The sequence below is a fragment of the Aspergillus aculeatus genome (assembly GCF_001890905.1).
Source record: "Aspergillus aculeatus ATCC 16872 unplaced genomic scaffold ASPACscaffold_1, whole genome shotgun sequence".
NCBI lineage: Eukaryota > Fungi > Ascomycota > Eurotiomycetes > Eurotiales > Aspergillaceae > Aspergillus > Aspergillus aculeatus.
In genome coordinates this window covers 448,154-465,312 of record NW_017962976.1, presented here as the reverse complement: position 1 = coordinate 465,312, position 17,159 = coordinate 448,154, and the positions used below count along the sequence as shown (strand labels likewise).

At 49.6% G+C, this 17,159-nt stretch overlaps 4 protein-coding genes across 4 annotated transcripts; 2 read left to right on the top strand and 2 right to left on the bottom strand.

The window, feature by feature from the left end:
- Positions 1-2,356: 2,356 nt before the first annotated feature.
- ASPACDRAFT_21341 (zinc-coordinating transcription factor SFP1) lies at positions 2,357-4,607 on the top strand (the record flags this gene model as incomplete). Its single annotated transcript, XM_020199019.1, has 3 exons — positions 2,357-3,027; positions 3,173-4,229; positions 4,293-4,607. 3 exons carry the CDS (start codon positions 2,357-2,359, stop codon positions 4,605-4,607), a joined length of 2,043 nt encoding a protein of 680 aa, XP_020060775.1.
- Positions 4,608-5,929: 1,322 nt separating this feature from the next.
- Positions 5,930-7,352, bottom strand: ASPACDRAFT_74059 (transcription initiation factor IIA large subunit). The gene is made up of 2 exons (XM_020204111.1): positions 6,487-7,352; positions 5,930-6,436 (listed from the first exon to the last, which is right to left on the bottom strand). Exons 1-2 carry the CDS (start codon positions 7,281-7,283, stop codon positions 6,397-6,399), a joined length of 837 nt encoding a protein of 278 aa, XP_020060774.1. The 5' UTR covers positions 7,284-7,352; the 3' UTR covers positions 5,930-6,396.
- Positions 7,353-9,881: 2,529 nt separating this feature from the next.
- ASPACDRAFT_1861041 (fungal specific transcription factor domain-containing protein) lies at positions 9,882-11,707 on the top strand (the record flags this gene model as incomplete). The annotated part of the gene is made up of 2 exons (XM_020197777.1): positions 9,882-10,527; positions 10,581-11,707. The coding sequence occupies exons 1-2, from the start codon at positions 9,945-9,947 to the stop codon at positions 11,705-11,707; spliced, it is 1,710 nt and encodes a 569-aa protein (XP_020060773.1). The 5' UTR covers positions 9,882-9,944.
- A 1,019-nt stretch (positions 11,708-12,726) lies between these two features.
- On the bottom strand, positions 12,727-14,203 carry ASPACDRAFT_55914 (uncharacterized protein; the record flags this gene model as incomplete). Its single annotated transcript, XM_020203072.1, has 4 exons — positions 12,727-13,137; positions 13,213-13,652; positions 13,719-13,940; positions 14,116-14,203. 4 exons carry the CDS (start codon positions 14,201-14,203, stop codon positions 12,727-12,729), a joined length of 1,161 nt encoding a protein of 386 aa, XP_020060772.1.
- Between the last annotated feature and the right edge of the window lie 2,956 nt (positions 14,204-17,159).

Sequence of the window (17,159 nt, the reverse complement as noted above, 5' to 3'; positions counted from 1 at the left end):
CGCTGATTCTGCTAATTCTCTGTCGTTGTAGCTAGTGCTCCGTAGTAGGCAGAAAGTGAGGCTACATTGATGTCATCGAGTACGGGGTTGGCCAATGCTAATGATCAGAGAGGGGGCGATAACGCGGCCGTGCTTGATGCTTATCGTCATCTCGGCTGCAATACCGCTATAATGTAAGTAACTGTACACAGTAGATCTCAGCGGGTGAAGGTGATTGTGAGTGCAATCAACGCCCGACGTAGCGCATACTGTCCTTGATATATCCCAACAGACCGCTTATACGCTGTACGTGTATAGCTGACACCAAGGATATGGGAGCTAGGTTGGGTCTGACACTACGAGTCAGATTCGTCTCTCGGTGCATGAACCCCTGGAGTGCCTCCGAGACGAGTGTACTCGCAAAGTGAACAAACGCTGAATTTCAGGGCCTTGTGGGGAAGTAGTTGGTCGATGACCAACCCCGAGTCGGGAGATGTCGAGACCATCAGATTGGCGAGAGGGGAGGAGAAAGAGGGGAATGACTCCTTTTCGGGGACTTCTGACACCGCCAGATCCATTCTGAGACAATCCCTCGATGGAGTAAATTGTTCTAGCGTAAAGGAGGAGTGCTAGCCAATAAGTCTTAGGGAATGCAGTGATCGAAGAACAAGTATTTGTCCAGTGGAAGTTAAGCCCAGGCGGAACAACAGCGAAAGAAGGAAGACATGTGAGAACGACCCATGGGATGATCTGTCCTTCGATCCGGATCTACCGTCTGTCCGAGGAATCATTAGCTAGGAGAGCCTGCCTGACCATCTACAGGAGTTTAGTAATTATTCAAGCTGGGATGGAAGCGTGCGGTGGGACTGTGCGTGTGTATATGTCTAGTCCAGTATACCGTTGTGTTTGTGTGTCTGTGTGTCGGCCAGCGTTGCAAGGACAACGCAGTTGGCGACCAACAATAACAGCAGTAGCAATAGCAGCCGCAGCCGCAGCAATCAATCAAGCAATCAATCAATCATCAATGCTCCTCGGCGGCTACGGAGCACGGGGCGATGGACCGCTTGTCTGTGTATAGATGTGGTAATACCACCGGGATTCACTGTGGGGATAGCATTCAATACGATTGCGTTACAAGGGTGACGCCCCTCTGGATCTCCTGCAGCAGTCGCGGCAGCAGCAGCAGCTTTCCACCAGTCCAGCGCCGTCATCAGCATCATCGACTTTTCGAAGAAGCGCTAGCGCGGCCACTAAACTGCAAGCGGTGTCCATTTTATTGCCTGCTAACGGTCCCACTCGTAGGTTAGGTAGTCTAGTAGCATAAGGTAGGTTCCTCAACTTCCCTAAACTATGAAAAGTACGAACGCTGTTGGTGGTTTGCTCAGATGGATCTTGAAGCTATTTGATTCAACGAAAATTTTTTTTCTTTCGATATCATCCTTTTGTGTTGTGCCTGGACTTGTTTCAGTGACTTCGCTCAGCGGGCTCTCCACAGAACTTCCGTCCGATGGGTCGATCACTATTTCAAAAATGGGCAACGAAGAGACTACGTACTAATGAACGCGGCGGTGGCACCCAGCGGGTTCCCTGACTAATGCTTCTGCCCTGTCAGTTTTGCAGTTTCAAGTGAGAGAGTGTTTCATGGGCGGACCGGCGGGGAAAGGAATGGGTTCAGCAACTGCAGTAACTAACTATGGGAAGGGCTGATGAGTGATGAGTGATGACTGATGGGGCGGATTGGAGGCAAATGGAGTTAGTCATCTATGAGTGTATGAGTGTATGAATCATCCCGAGAGGTCGAGTCACGGTTACGGTATGCGGTAATTCACATGTAATGTATGTATCTTACCACTAGAAACGAGCTCCCACCCCTTTGGCCGCCAGTTGCCAACTCCTTGGCCTGCAGTTGATTCACCTTACTGTCTCATCTTTCTTTTTACCTACTAACTGTCTCTCGCTCACTCTCCGTCTCTGTCTTTCTCCCCCCCCTCCCTCTCTCTTCCCTTATGTCTCTGGTGTGCATGTTGTGCTACTTATTATTAACTTACTATCTATCTCCCTTTTCTCCCTTCCCAGCTTCGTTCTTTTTACTTCTATCTACCGTTGCGTTTGCTTGCCCTGAACCGGCGGACAATCTATACTCCACTTCGAAACTACTCATCCCACTGCAATAATAATTACTTACTTACTGCCGAGTGATTGTTACGTCCCGCCACCTTTCCCGAATCCGTCACTGTTCCGCAGCCAAAGCGGGACAACATCCGAGGGGAAAAGAGTGGAAACCGCTGCTCTTCTTGTCTTGGACTCTTTCTGTGAACCCGCCCAAAACCGTCTTTCTAGTCTAAACCATCATCCTCCTTCCATCAACTTCTTCTTCATGCTCGGTTCGTCCGAAGCGACGCATAGTCCTCTTCCCTCTCTTCATCACTCTCCCTCCGTTGTTGGGGATCACGATCGCGCCTCTACTCGGGAATCCACCCCCGTTACCACTCCCCTCGGGTTTGGCCCATCGCTGCGCGGACCGGATAAGGAAAAGGTCTCGGATCTGCCGTGGGCTGAAGACTCCCTCGACTTCGACTTCAGCGACGTTCATTCACCGTGTTTTGACGCTCGAAAATTGCACCCTCCTTTCCACCAAGACCTCGACTTTCCTCTTTTCCCTTCATCACCTCCTCCGACCACATTCACCACAACGCCCACCACCACCATGACCGGTGCCGCTCCCATCGATATCGCCACCCGCCAGAGCTCTGTCTCCCCTCCGGGGCAGCAGGCTTCAAACCTCACCTCAGCTTTGCAAAGAGCGAACAATGTAGACCGAACACCTAGCTTCTCCCATGCAAATGGCGTCGGACTCAGCGTCTTCAAGGCCCCCCCTCCTCGCAAGGACTCGATCGGAGCAGCTACCGCACAATGGGGCAACGGAACGAAACCGATCTCAATGTCTGGATCTAATCGTGATAACCCCCGGCGGGAGTCATTAGCAGGAAGCTTAGTTGGTGGAATGAGCTGGGGTGGAGTGTCTGTTGGAAGCTGGATTCGTGATGAGTGCGTGCCACCTTAATTTTTTTTTCTCTGTAACCCCTTCAATCAGGCCGATATCATATATCTCTTGCTTGCGCCCGAACACCAGTAAAATTCGGGCTTAACAAGCATCTTCTGATGATTACGATGCTGACGCTCGATGATTTAGTATTATTATGACCGGCACGTCTCCGTTCACTTTTCAGTCGCCCTCGTTCCATTCTTCTTCATACTTGCCGAAACTGGAAGCGAACTTTATGCGCGATTTCTCCTGCTGCGGGGTGACACTCCCGACACTCCACGATCTATTACAGCATTATGAAGAAGCCCACGCCACCAAATCACCCCACCAAGGCCATCGCCCCAGTCAAGGTGATGGCAGAGCAGCTATGGCTGCAGCCGTGATGGCGCAACAGCAGAACCAACAGATTCCCAACCAAGCTCGTGGGCTACAACCGGATCGAACCATGGATATGCAGCGAAAATTGAACCAGACGCCACAAATTCCGCAGCATTCCGATCTGGACACAATCGATGATATGGAGCTGGACGATACAATCGGCGACGGAAGTGATGCCGCCTCACAATTGTTCTCCCCTCAGGTGCGCGATGGAGGCCAAGGAGGATTCGGAAATGGCAACCAAAGAGTCCCGCATCTGAACCTGTCTATGCTTCCCGGTCACCAGGGCTTCAAGGGCTCACAGCCTGGAACGCCTGTCGCTTCCGGACGACCCCTTTCGCTGCAGAACAACCCTACCGTTTCGTCTGTCAATACACCTACTCTGATGGCAAACCCGCTTCAGAACTCGCAGTTCCGAACAACCCCCGATTCCTCCGCTCCCGGCACGCCGGCTGAACTCGACGAGAGTATGATTGGTGGCTTTGGCGATTTGAATATGCAGAACCCTATGATGCAAGGTCAACCGCAATTTGGCCGGTTCACTGGTAACAGCGACATGGTCGATCTGTGCATTGACGAGCCAGCTAAGCGGCTATTTAGCCCGACTGGTGGTCTCAACACTCCCAATGCTCATTTTAAGCTCAGCGGTGCTCAGTACGGTCCGAATAGCGAGATTGCTCGGCGGATTCGTGAGCAGCAACTGCTGGCAGGTGTGCCTGATACCACCGCTCTTCTGCCTAATGAAGAGCCTAAGCCTTTCCGGTGTCCTGTTATTGGCTGTGAGAAGGCATACAAGAATCAGAACGGCCTGAAATACCACAAAGCAGTATGTCTTTTCTTATCTATACTCATTCTTTTCAGGCTCATAGGCTAACTTGACTCTCCTCAGCACGGCCACAACAACCAGCAGTTACATGATAACGCTGATGGAACCTTCTCAATCGTCAATCCTGAGACCTCGACCCCTTACCCCGGTACCCTTGGCATGGAGAAAGAGAAGCCCTATCGCTGTGAGGTTTGTGGCAAGCGCTACAAGAACCTTAATGGCTTGAAGTATCATAAATCGCATTCCCCGCCGTGCAACCCTGACTTCCAGCTTGCTGCAGGTCGTAATCTGGCGTTCGGCGGGGGTGTCATGCAGGGCCAAAATATCAACGTTGCTGGGGCTGGCCTACCTGGCATCGGTGAGGAGGGCTTGCTCTAAGATGATAGCTGCGCTGCCGTCAGTCCCGCTCAACAACCAAAAAGCAAAAAAGCAATACGAAGATAGCGACGTGTTCTCTTTTGAAATCTCATTATTCCCCCATTAATTTCGACTCGACGAATTTTGTTTTATGGCCGTCGTCGCGCGCGGAAAGTACGATTTAATGACCGGTATGGTGGCTTGGAGTTAATGGTATGAAACGTCTCACGTCTGTCAATAAGTCAGCCGCGGTTTGGGAGACGACCGTGCTTTGATCTAGTCTTAGATCAGTCTCAATATTTTCCTTCCTTTTGAAAGACATTCCTGGAAAGAATTATCTCTCTCCCCCTTTATCCCAATGACTCTTGTCAGCCGGTTTGTGAATCGGTATGAAATGTTTTCCTTCTCGGTCTTCATTGTCTTGCTGTTTGGAGTTCGTGTGGCTTCTTTTCAATGGGTCTGCTTTTTTTGATTGCTTGGGGTCCAAAAGAAAAACATGCAGAACTTTTGTTGCTTCTAATTTATCTCCTCTTCTTTTTTTTGCTTTCTCCCTTTTTCGTTCAGATCCATGCTACATTCCCCTTGTTGCTTATATCGTTATGGTCCATTCTTCTGGGTTATACTATAAATGAGAAAGAACCGGCAAGACAAAATTTCATTCTTATATAAACCTTTTCCGTCTTCTATCCCCAATATAATGAAAAGATGATACCAGAGACAGGACTTCTCGTTCTGGAGGAGAGACATAACAGCCGAGTAGGAGGGACGGAGATAAGTTAGCTGTAGTAGGAGTCGTTTGACTGAGCTTGTATGAGAGGTCTATTGTTTTCTAGACAGTCCTTCCCCCACTCCTTCGACTTGTAAACTCTCATCGATACATCATCGAGACATCCGAAAAGGAAAAGCAAGGAAGAGGGCTAACCTAGGCGAATCCGTGCAGGCTGCCCCTGCGCTCAGCCACCAACCCCCAGCGAACCACTCAGAACTATTCATCAGTCATATTGACATGCTTACTACAACTACCTACTAAGGGCTGTATGGTCTGGTGCTATTTCTGCAAGAGCAACATGTTGTTAGGGTTTCCCAGTCACTTGAGTATATCACTGAGCAGTATCGCTAAGTAGTTACGCTCCGCGCGAGTCAGCAGCCAGCGATCAGCATCTTAGCACTTACCAACTATATAGTTACCTAACCAGTTGGATAGACGTTGGCCGTGGCCACTTTTGGTGGCATGCACGCAGTCGTAACCCGGCATTCTAGTTAAATACTTAGATCTTTGGTGGGATTACTACGTTGGGGCACCGATGCTCAGTGATCTATTAAAAGAGATACACATACGAGATAGGAACGTCAAATTCATTCGACTTGAGGTAATCTAGTACATGATCCCGATGAGAAACAAGCATGGAAGCAAGCAAGGGGGACGAAGTGAAACGAAAAGAGCAGAAAAGACTGCCGTCCACCTGAACAAGCGCCACGATACATCCAAAGTGGAACGAAGGAAAGAAAGAAACTCAGAAAAATCGACACCTGAGATCGAGGCAATCCATCCATCCCTTTCAGCAGTAGGGTAGTATGTAGCAAGGTGGTTACGTACGTCATCGTCATGGGAAAGGTCACTTTGCACTGACCAACTCCCCGAACGTGTGGAATGGGCTGATTCTTCATCATAAATTGGTGTCATAACTGGTTTTCTACATCAAAGATGGCAGGAGACATAGGCGAAGCACCGGGGAATTAAGAAAAAGAAACAGGAGACGCATGAGCAGGACATATTCTTGAGCTCGACGATCTTATTCGTAACTTGGGCCTACCATTCGAATTCGCCTTGGCCTTTGTGGAAGACATATCTAAAGCTAGTTAGCCAAGATTAACCCTTGAAATGAGACCGATTACTTACTCTTTGCCTCCAGTGGTCAGGATCCCGTCCTTCAGCGTACACTTCCACTTGTTCTTCACCCTTTGTACCTTGTCGTAGGTGCAAAGCATGACTTGACCCATGGATTCGTCGCCGTCGTGCTCGTCTGCAACGAGATCATCCGGGTCATCGAGATCAGAATTAATGGCATCTTCGTCATCTTCGTCTCTTTCATCATCACCACCTGGACCATCGAATTGGGCTTTAGGAACAACCGAGGGTTGTGCTCCAGTTCCATCTTTTGCATTAAGCGAAAGGCCACGTGCTGAAGGGGTTTGTCGCTCTTCCAAAGGTAGCATAAGGCCTCCACCCTCAAACTGGAGCATGCGCTGTTTCAGGTGCTCTCGCAAGAGACGGTCGCCCTCTCCGTTCTGACGTTGCGCGGCTTCACGCCGTCGCGCGACCTCTGCCTTCCACTCAGAGAGTGCATCTCCAGCACCATCAGTTTGAGCGTTCCCCAAGGAAGGACGGGGGGCAGGTGGGTAGCCAGGCTCTTGTTTGATCTGGGGCGCCTGGCCATTCGGCAAATGCTGCATGTTTGGTGGGCGTGGCTGGCCTGGCATGCCCATCGCTGCCTGCGACTGAGCTTGCAGCTGACTGACCGAAGTGGCAGCTGCATCGCCATAGCGCTGACGGAGCATGTCGGCGGCCCGTTGTTGAGCAGACTGGGGGGCTGAGCCACTGGGTGGCATCATCATGTTGCCGTTGTTGTTCACGGGCATCATCCCCGGCTGATTGTTGACCCCAGGCTCGGTCTTAATGGGTGGAAGGTGGCCCATTGGGCGAGGCGGGACGCCTACCGGGGCCGGAGCTTGCATGGGGGGAGCCGGGGTGGGCATGGACTGAGGAATGGGTTGTTGCGGAGGAGGGACATGTTGCTGTGGGGGATGAGGAGATGGAGCAGGACGAGGAGCGTTGGAGGGGACGGTGGCAGTGGGAGGGAGTATTTGCTGCTGGTTTTGGCTGGGAGGGGCTTGTTGCGGTGGTGGGGGATCCCAAGGGAAATGAGCGACGCCCAACGAAGATAGCTTCTTCTGCCAGCTCTGCGATAGGAATGTTAGTGGGTTGCGAAAATAATCCACAATTGTATGACAGTATTTGACCAAGATAGACTCCCAGCAAGGACAGCGCCGTAAGAATCGAAGAAGTGTGGTGAGGGGAAATTCGGGGTAGAAGGATAAGAGGATAAGAGGGTAAGAGGGTATAGGGAAGGAATGAGGAGGGAGAGGGAGTAAGTAGAAGGTGGGCTTGGCAAACTAGGGCGACGGGCGGGTAAAAGCGGCGCGGTATAAAAAGAGACTCAAAAGCCAGCAGTTCCCCCCAGCTGCGCATCCACTGCCCTTTCCCGCACCTCCTCTCGGGCCCCGCTTGGGAACCTCATCACACACCCCCCTCTCCCTCTTTCACCGCGCAATCCATCCCCATTTTCCGTGCTTTTCATCCAAAGAAAACTCAGAAACTGGATTTATCACTCACTTTGCGCAGATCTAGAAGCGTCTGTTGATCCACTCCACTTTCTTCAAAGTCCACCTGAGAGCCATCGCAAACCTCCTGGATGACACGATCGAACACCGTGCCCTGTTGGCAGGTATCAGCCAACGACCTGAAAAGGAAAGGAAGATACCATTGTGGAAGTGTTGAGGCCGTGAGACTATCTCAATGGCATGCAAGCATAGCCACCATACTCGACAAAGCTCACACGCCAGGTAGGGATAGATCGGATGAATACTCACCACCTGCTGGTTTGACATGGTCGCCGGGGCAGGACCTCGCAAAGGGTCTCTGGCTGGTTTTAGGTAAAATGGAGAAGAGTAGGAAGAGAATGAGGCGTTGCTAAAGAGACGGTGGAACACGAAAGAGTGGGATTCTAGAATATCACGACAGTAAGGCGTGGGTGAGAGAGTCGGCTTATCTGAGGTGAAGCGTCGCAGTCGCAGGCGTCGTTGGGTGTTTGCCAAGGGCTCATGCGACAGTTGAAACTCCAACGCCCGCTACAGTAACACGTCCTCACCGGGGTGGTCCTATCTTGTGAGAGTACCGCTTGCCTTGTCAGAACCAGTAGAATGGTAGAAAAGCAGAGATGGAGTAGGAGCTTGAGTCAAGGGCCTGGCGGTGACAAGAAAGGTCAATGTGCCAGAGGGTTGTGGTTGAGGTGAAAGTCGCTCTCCCCGGGCGAAATCCGCCTCTCTTCCCGCCTGCTTAGTCACCATTCTGCTAGTCCCGTCAAGGGTTATCGTTATCCGGGGGAGTCCCTACCATTTTCTTATGAGTAGCATTTCTTGGCAATGATTGCCACTGCCTTTTTGTACAGTCATATCTTCACTTTCAAAGTAACTGTCTTTCACTAAAAGACACCAAAAATAAAAGATAACTTCTAGCATGCCTATCTTCGTTGTAGTATATCGAGACCACTCATTCTGGCAATCTCTTCCTAGAGGGCTCTTCTCATTTCAAAGGATGAATCATGCCGACTAGTTATTGGACTATGGAGGACTAAGGTCAGGTAAGTCTGGCCAAAGAGCAGGCAGTTTCATTTTCCATACAGAATTCACGCAAGCTACCCGTGACTCGTATACTCCGTAAACTGCTCCGCGGGGGGCTTTCCCGTATCCGGCAAGGTAGAAGAACCGGGTTGCGGAGCCGCCAGCCGTATTAGGACAGCTCTCTCGTCCCTCTCCACTCTGCATCTACGTACTGAGTCTTGATCCTTATCGCAATGCTTCCAATTCCAGTCTCAGATTTCCTGGCAGGGACACGCTATACTGGGTATGTATAACACGGCAACCAACCATTCACATGATGTCTACCATGAAACGAAAACATGATGGTGTGCCCCATACTATGGTGCAGCGATTGACTCCACAGCCACGGCTATCATGCCAGAATTGCCGCCAAAAGAAATGGCGATGTGATCGCAAATACCCTTGCAACAATTGCAAGCTACGGAAAGTCCACTGCCAGTTTAATTCCGGACCAGATCCTCAAGATCTTCCGATTTACTCAGCAAGACAAGGTACAGCTAGCGATCCACCTGCTGACCCCGTATTGTCGCCGCTGTCTGTATCCCAAATAGAAGACAATACCGCATCAAGCCTCCACCCCAGCAACGATGAATCTTCTGGCCTAGTGGATCGAATACGTAAGCTAGAAGAGGCGGTATTTGGCACAGTTTCGACCACACATAAAACAAGTGTGAGTGATCAAGGCGCATCCTTGTCTTCCGTACTTACTCTGACACATAAACAGAGACCAGCTCCAATCGACTTAGGCTCCATAACCTCTGGCTTTAGGGCCGATAGTGTATGTACAGCTCATCAGATATTTAACACAGCTAGCTGAAATGTCGTTGGATACAGCATGAAAAAGCTGGAGGTGGCACTTCTTTTGCGAAGCTATCTTCTTCAGCAGTACGTGAACAGATTGTCGAATTCGACGACTGCATGCAAAACCCGAGGTGCATAGTTGAATGTCTTCCCCCGGTGGAGCAAGCACGGCAACTGTTCGACCAATTCGTACAAGCTATCCAACCGACTCTTGGTGTTCTCCATATACCATCTGTGCGGGTTCTGATGGAGGAGACCTACCGGGATATATCTGAGGGCAAGGAACCGAGCTTTCCCGTGGTCATTCTGCTCTTAAGCATATATGCCGGCAGCACTCTTGTTGCGACATCCGAGCTCCTAGAAAGTCTCAAAGCAACAGAGAAAGAGGCCAGAATTGCCTTCGCCACTTTCACGCGCCTTGCTATTGCCATGCTAGATTATCCTTCGCGACCCATAGCCCCGTCAACTGTGGCTCTTCTCGCCATAACGACCCTATGTCACGTTCTGACACACGCAGACGGGTTCTCCGATAAGATACAGGCTCTCCGTATGCGCGCGATCTTCATGGCACGGTCGATGCAGATTCATCGTCTGGACTCTCCAAAAGGTCAGGAAGAAAGGAAGCGCACAGGGTACGAAATCGTTGAGATAGAGGTCCAGAGACGAATATGGTGGCATATTGTGTCATCCGACTGGTTAAGTCTATCATACCTCATGCTTAAACCTGTTGGCACTAACGGTCGTGCAGGATAGTATCACTTTCTCAAGGGCCACAAGAGGGCTCATACCTACTACACCCAAAACACATGAGAGTTAACCTTCCAAGTAATGTTGACGACGAGTCTCTAGCGACTAGTGGGCCAGACTGCGGGTTGCCCCTCACCAGACCAACATCCATGTCCGTCTTCATCTTGCGTGTCCAGTTTGCCGAGATCTGCCGGCAGATTGTTGACGCCTTCTCCTCTATGTTCCTAGGAGAAAATGAGTTGCCTGATTACGATATAGTCCTTGATCTAGACCGCAAACTGCACAATGTCCTCGATTCCATGCCGAACTTCTTTCGGCTGGACCCGGAACATGTACAGCAGAGCCGTGATATCATCACGGAGCGACCATACCTTGCCTGGCAGCGCATTGTCGGCCACTTAGGCATCTACACCCGCATCTGCCGCCTCCACCGCCCATATCATCGTGAAGCCTTAGTAAACCCTCGATTTGCGTATTCTCGCCAGGCGTGTCTCCACTTCGCTCAGCGGATCCTTGATCTTCGCCGCACAATGGACGAAGCTAGCTCTACCGTCGGCATGAAGCCCTCCAATTATTGGATGGTCATGCAACATGTATTCTTCGCCGCAATGGTTCTAGCCTCGGATGTGTCAATGAACCCGGGGAGTCCCGGTGCGGACCGCAGGAAGCAGGACGTTTTAATAGCGTGCAAGATGCTAGAGCAATCGCAGCGCTTGTCAACGAGCCTGACCGAGGCGATCCAAAGGAATACTCAGACCCTAATGTCGATTCTCCAGAGCACGCAAAAGGAGCAACAACAGCCCCCGAGAGCCAATCTGGGTGCGTCGTCTCATGCTTTGCCGACGTCCCAAGGAGGTGCATTCAGTACATCTTCTAGTCGATTTTCACAGGGAGAGGCGACTAGGAGGGTAAGCGCTGCTGAAGCAGATGTGCAGCAACTCCACTTTTCCGATAATGCTACTACTGCGGGGAACAATCACATGGCGTGGGACGCCACTTCTACTCAACCCGCTGGCGAGGAAAGCTGGGGTCAGTTGTGGTCTGATCTGTTCGCTGCAGCGCCAGAAATTGATGATATACAATGGGATCTCTTGTTGAACGACTGGGACTTGGCTATCGATACAGGATTCTGAGACGAGTAGGGCTATCTTATATGACGCAGTACTTGTAGCCTTCAGAGTTGAGTATTGCGAGGGCAGGTGTGAGGACCTAGGAAATGGTTATACCTTTCCAACCTATTGAGATCTAGTGTTGACCACTACCTACTAAGTAGTACCTTGACTCCATTAGATAAACCTCAGGTCTTATGGTGCGCTATGAATAGCTTCAAGACCACCACTTCGAGAATCTTCTTTCCATTGGTATTTACATACCTACCGCTTTCATTTTAGTTATGTATTCTGCTTCAGTGCATAATACAGTGCACCGTGCGAGCGAGGTGGTCCTCGCGGTTGTGGCAGCCCTCGTGGGCGTGGCAGCCGTGGCGAGCGAGGTAGTTCATGCGAGGAATCGCAGCCGTAACAGCCCTCACGGCCGTCGCAGCCGTCGCAGCTCTGGTTGATGAAGAAACGTATGGATCTTGTGGTGGAGATACGTCGGCTTGGCAATCTCGGACATCTCGGGTGATCACAGAAAGGAATTAATTTTGACTGTTTAGGAAGAATGAACAGGTAAAGGGGCTTGTCCCACCTGTACAAGAATGCATCTGGCAAGCATATAAGGTATTGGTTTCCTTGGGAAGATGAGGAGGGTACCTGGTACAACAATTCTCTCCCCATATTTTATGACCAAAACACTGTGTACCCAGCATGGATGGTTCCGAGCTGGATTCTTCACATAAGTGCTTGTGTGTATCGTGCTGCCTTCGCCCAGCTGCCGACTTTATCATTGAAAAGTGGGGATCGGTTATTGGGTTAAGTAGTCTACCTACTACATCGTAAGACGAGAGAAATGCAAGGGCTAGATAGCAATCTGAATTCAATAGCTAGCGAACTAATCGGCCCTGAAGAGCGATGAAAAGGAATTCCGTTGACAAAGTTGAAAAAAGGCATCAATAAATCGAAATCAAGCTGCTGATGTAGAGCACCGACGCTTTGACTGTGGTGCTTAAAGCAAGAGACGGCGAGGTAACCCACGAACGCTGACATTCCGCCTATTCCGCGATTCTTACGTCGAAAGCGTGAGTGACATCTTTAATATCTTGCAGGATGTCATCGATGTGCATGAAGTACACAATATTCAAGCGCTCGCATGCTCCATATAACATCATCCCCACGACTTCTCCCTGGGGTGTGAATATCCACGACCCAGAGTCTCCCGGCTTCGCGAAGGGTTTATTGCCAGTCCTTGCCACTGCATGCTCGTAGGTCGTCATGCTTACCCAACAAATATTGCTGTCTTCGGTACGGGCGATTGCAGCGGAAATAGCGCCGTTATAGCGACCTTGAGTACACTGGGTGGAGCGACCTGATTTGTGTAGTTCCATATCCAATTCAGGTTGTACGTCGCTGGCTTGGTAGTAAGTGATGTTTAGGAGCTTGGCTCTTTCGGTATACGGAAATGGCTGTACAACGTCAGGCGGATCAGCATAGTTCTCAACAAATCACTGAAGACGGTGTAGGGGTGTGTAGATCAATACCTTGTTGAGGCCCTCTCTTGTTTTCAAAGCGGATATCAAGGCCCAGTCCATCGTTTCCACGCCTGTTCTGCCCCCGTCGATGAAGCGTTCCTTTGTGCGATGCAGGCCACTACCTGCGATCACCCTCCCGAGATAATAGAGCTTCTTGTGCCAGAATGACTCAGACTTGTCGAGTCGTTCCTGAAACATCTCGATCGGCTTGAGTATCTTTTCGTAGCGTTGTCTCTCTCTCGGCTCCACGAAAACATCCTCCCCTGCTTCCTCGGCCTTGATGCGGGATTCCATTCTCTGGTAAGCAGGAGTCTTTCGCTGCTGGATGGTGGATTTGTCTGTGGCAATAGCAGCCTCAAGATCACGGCGGCTTGGATGGTCGACTCGGAGGACTTCGCGAATTTGCGGGTCGTGAAAATTGGCCGGCTTATCTTCCCAGCGGTCGAGACCTTATTGTATTCCAAGGATTATTAGTATATCTTTGACTTCAAAATAGAGGGATACCTAGAACTAACCCTGTTTGGCCCCATGGATCTGTATGAGCGACTCCCTATGCTGAGGGGGTGGAAAGACGCAATGGAAACACGTGAGATACAATGTCCTCCACTCTGAATCCCGATAATCCCGCAACTGGATGGCTTCTCCAAGAGTTGAAGACCCCGCAGAACTGTTGTGGATGCCTATGCTGACACCTGGTAAAGTAGAGGCACTGCAGACCTCTATTGAAACCTCTGGAACTTCGCAGTACAGTTTCAGCTCATCTTTGAGAAACAGAATAGAGATTTTTTGCTCCTCGTGGCGGGCATGGCCCAGATTCGGTTTCGATCAGTATGGAAGTCTCTGACCGAGTCGTATCGGATCGACACAATGATAGTTACGGGGTTGCCCGCAGGATTCTGCGAGCGCCCGTACCTCCAGATTTATCCTGCTGAAAAGTGTTCAGTGGCTGGTTTTCGGCGTCAGCAGATTTGCTAGACGGAGACTTTGAACTGGACGCCATGATTGTGAAGCATTTGGATATATCGACTGGAAGTGATAATTCAACGCTGAGGTAAATGAGAATGAAGAAGTAAGGTGTTGAAGGAGAGATGGAATGGAGAAGTAAGGTTTTGAAGAAATAAGATATGGTGATTTACTTGTTGAAACTGATAGAGAGTATAAAAAGAGGAGCTTTTAACAGTATTAGATTGTTAGAATATAAGCTCTAAAGTATATCAAGACCATTAGAAAGACTAGTAAAAATAAAGATAGAACAGTTATTTACTTCACTATAGTTATATATCTAAATTTAAGCTTTGCATAACTATTCAGGACTATGTGACTAACAAATATTAGTTGTCTAGTCATCTACTTATACATAACTGGTAGTAAAAGTTTCGCAACTAATCGCAGCCTCTCGCAACCAAGGCTATCAAACCACTATGTATCTCCGTCGCGTGGTGTGGTGAATGATCTGCCACTGCAGGCCAGTGTGAGTCATTCGCTATATCATTTCTATATCATCATCATCATTCCTATCTCATTTTTCACTGCACCCTGAAAGTGGTGACGCGCAGTAGACATCCCCTCCCCCAGAGAAAGGCTTCGGTGTGATAACATAACCCACCAGTGAAGGATTATTACAGGCCTCGATAGTCTTGATTTGGGTTTTCTTGGGCTTTGTTTTTCCTTTTCGAGCATTTTAATAAAAACTCCCGCCATCCATGCCGAATGCCAGGTCCTAGAGGTCATTGCGAAGCATGTATGTGCTGAGCCCTACGAGGGACTGACGGTGCCACTGGGCAGGCCACCATGGATCCATGATCTGGGCGAGCGAGCAGACTTGCTGGAAGAGGGCTTTCATAGCTGGATTCTTAAATGCTGAGAGCCGAGGCTGCCCTCTCCTGGAATGGCAAGTACAGCATAACCCATTTTGGCGACGATAGAATTTCCATGGCCGTGCGTGGTCATGGAAACTCGAATGCGTGGCTTTGCCGCGCTCCGTATCGTCTCTTATGAAGATAGCTATCCTACTCGTCAGAACTTTTAGGCGGACTTAGGACATTGATTGATTTTAGAGAAAATATGATTAAGAGGCCCTCCTCGCAATCGACCCATCTATAGAAACTTGTAGGATGTACTTGCCGTACATCCTGATGAACGTTTTTATTACTCAAAACGATAGATTTTGAGCACTGACGAAGCAAGTGCTCTTGATTACTTCCTTCTCAAAGTGACTATAAAGTAGCTTCTTCTTTCTGAACCCATTCAAGGCACCTTCCGCCTTCGAGTAATACTATCTGTGTTCAAGGAAAGAAGTATATGTCCAGAACAATAATAGCATATATACTCTCCCCCTGGTCCTTCTCTTGCTCTCTCCTGTTGCCTACCCTCATCATTCTGGCCAGTTTTGCGTACAGTTGCGAGACTTTCTCGATTTCTGCTGCATATCTTTTCTTCTGGGCACCAGTCGATTAGGACCCACTGTCAGGATTATGATCTCATGGTGGTCGAGTGATCGGTAAGTTCAAGTTCACAGCCTGATTCCCCCGATGAAGAAATTAAAGAACAGGGCGAGAGATCATCGGCTTCGGCTGGTTGAACTCGATGACCGGAGTTCTCACTCTGAGGGGGCTTGCTTTAGCCCGTGCCCAAGGGTATCGTGGACCCCACTCTTCGGAGTGGGAGAAGCATAGCAATTTTTGGAACCTTTCTGAGCTCTGGCTGACCAGTTCTCTTTCTTTCATCGGCAGGCGATCCTCGTATCTTCGCCAGAGTCTCTGTATAAGAGCGAACCGAGTTACGCATTCAGTCCGAAGCACAACGACCCTCGGTGCCATTGATCAACTACGTCTTTCTGTTCTCTCGATGTTAGCATGATGTAAGGATGACTCGAGTAGGGGGACTAATGGAGTATGTTCTGTAGAAAGATGGAATCCAAGCGCGGAAAATCCAGGCATCCCTGCTGTGTTTACACTGGTGTATTGAGATTCCAGAACTGTTGCACTACCATGAAATGAAGAAATACTTACTCGCGTGTGGTCTCCTGAAGAGGTGCGGTGCTTGCTCGTAAAAATATACTCTTGTGTTAACCAACTTCTTCAGTGAGGACGAGGAGCCTTGCTTGAGATGGAGTTGGTCTGCTTGAGATGGAGTTGATCGCCGGCTAGTGTGAATGAGCTGTGCCAGATCGCGACAACAAAATACACTCAGGACCTGAAGTTGCAAACAAAGCCCCGTTCTGCGGCAGAGAGGAACTGCCACGGATTAGCAAAAGTCCACCCGCTTACAGGATGTTCCGAGCATCGCAGCTACCGGAGGTGAATCATGATTTATGGTGTTGATGCTTCTGTTTCTTGCTAGATAAAGAGTGTGGAGGTTCTTCTCCAAGCGTATAAGTACGGTACAAAGCACAGAACACAGGATTGACTGTGGATTGACTGTATACAACTACCCAACTTGAAAAGACTCGGGACTCAGACTACTGGCAGGACGTTCCTTTCAGAGTTTTGCAACTCGATTGGTACAGTCTCTGTGTATCGCAGTATATATCATCACAGTCCAAGAAGGTAAAGAACAGGGCTGAGGATCAGGAAAGAAAGGTGGCGGAAGGGAGAAGTTGGATGCCTTTTTATATCCCGCGGGGGAAAGCGTCACATGCTGCGGACGCTGACTCATGGGGGTAACTACGTACGTTGGTAGTAATGGATACGGACCTCGGAGTACTCTAGAAATTTATCCAGTAAGAGGTACCTTAGGTACATTGGAGCAGCTTCTCATCTACGTAATCATCTAGGTAAGTTATCAACGCGGCTTCCGCTTTCTGCTGGGGAGTTAATACGACACCGGCAGCAGTAATTCCAGTACCAGAGGTATTGAATTTCCATAGACAAAGAGGTCAGTAGAATATACATGCACAATCGAAATACTAATACAAAGGCCTGTCCCGGCAGAGCCCCTACCTAGTACCTCCATCT

What these genes read in the sequence shown, in the direction of transcription:
- ASPACDRAFT_74059 (XM_020204111.1), bottom strand. Translation starts at nt 7,283, where the DNA reads ATGGGCCACCTTCCACCCATTAAGACCGAGCCTGGGGTCAACAATCAG. An exon ending in CTGACCACTGGAGGCAAAGA is followed by an intron (nt 6,437 to 6,486) that starts GTAAGTAATCGG and finishes AACTAGCTTTAG; the next exon opens with ATATGTCTTCCACAAAGGCC.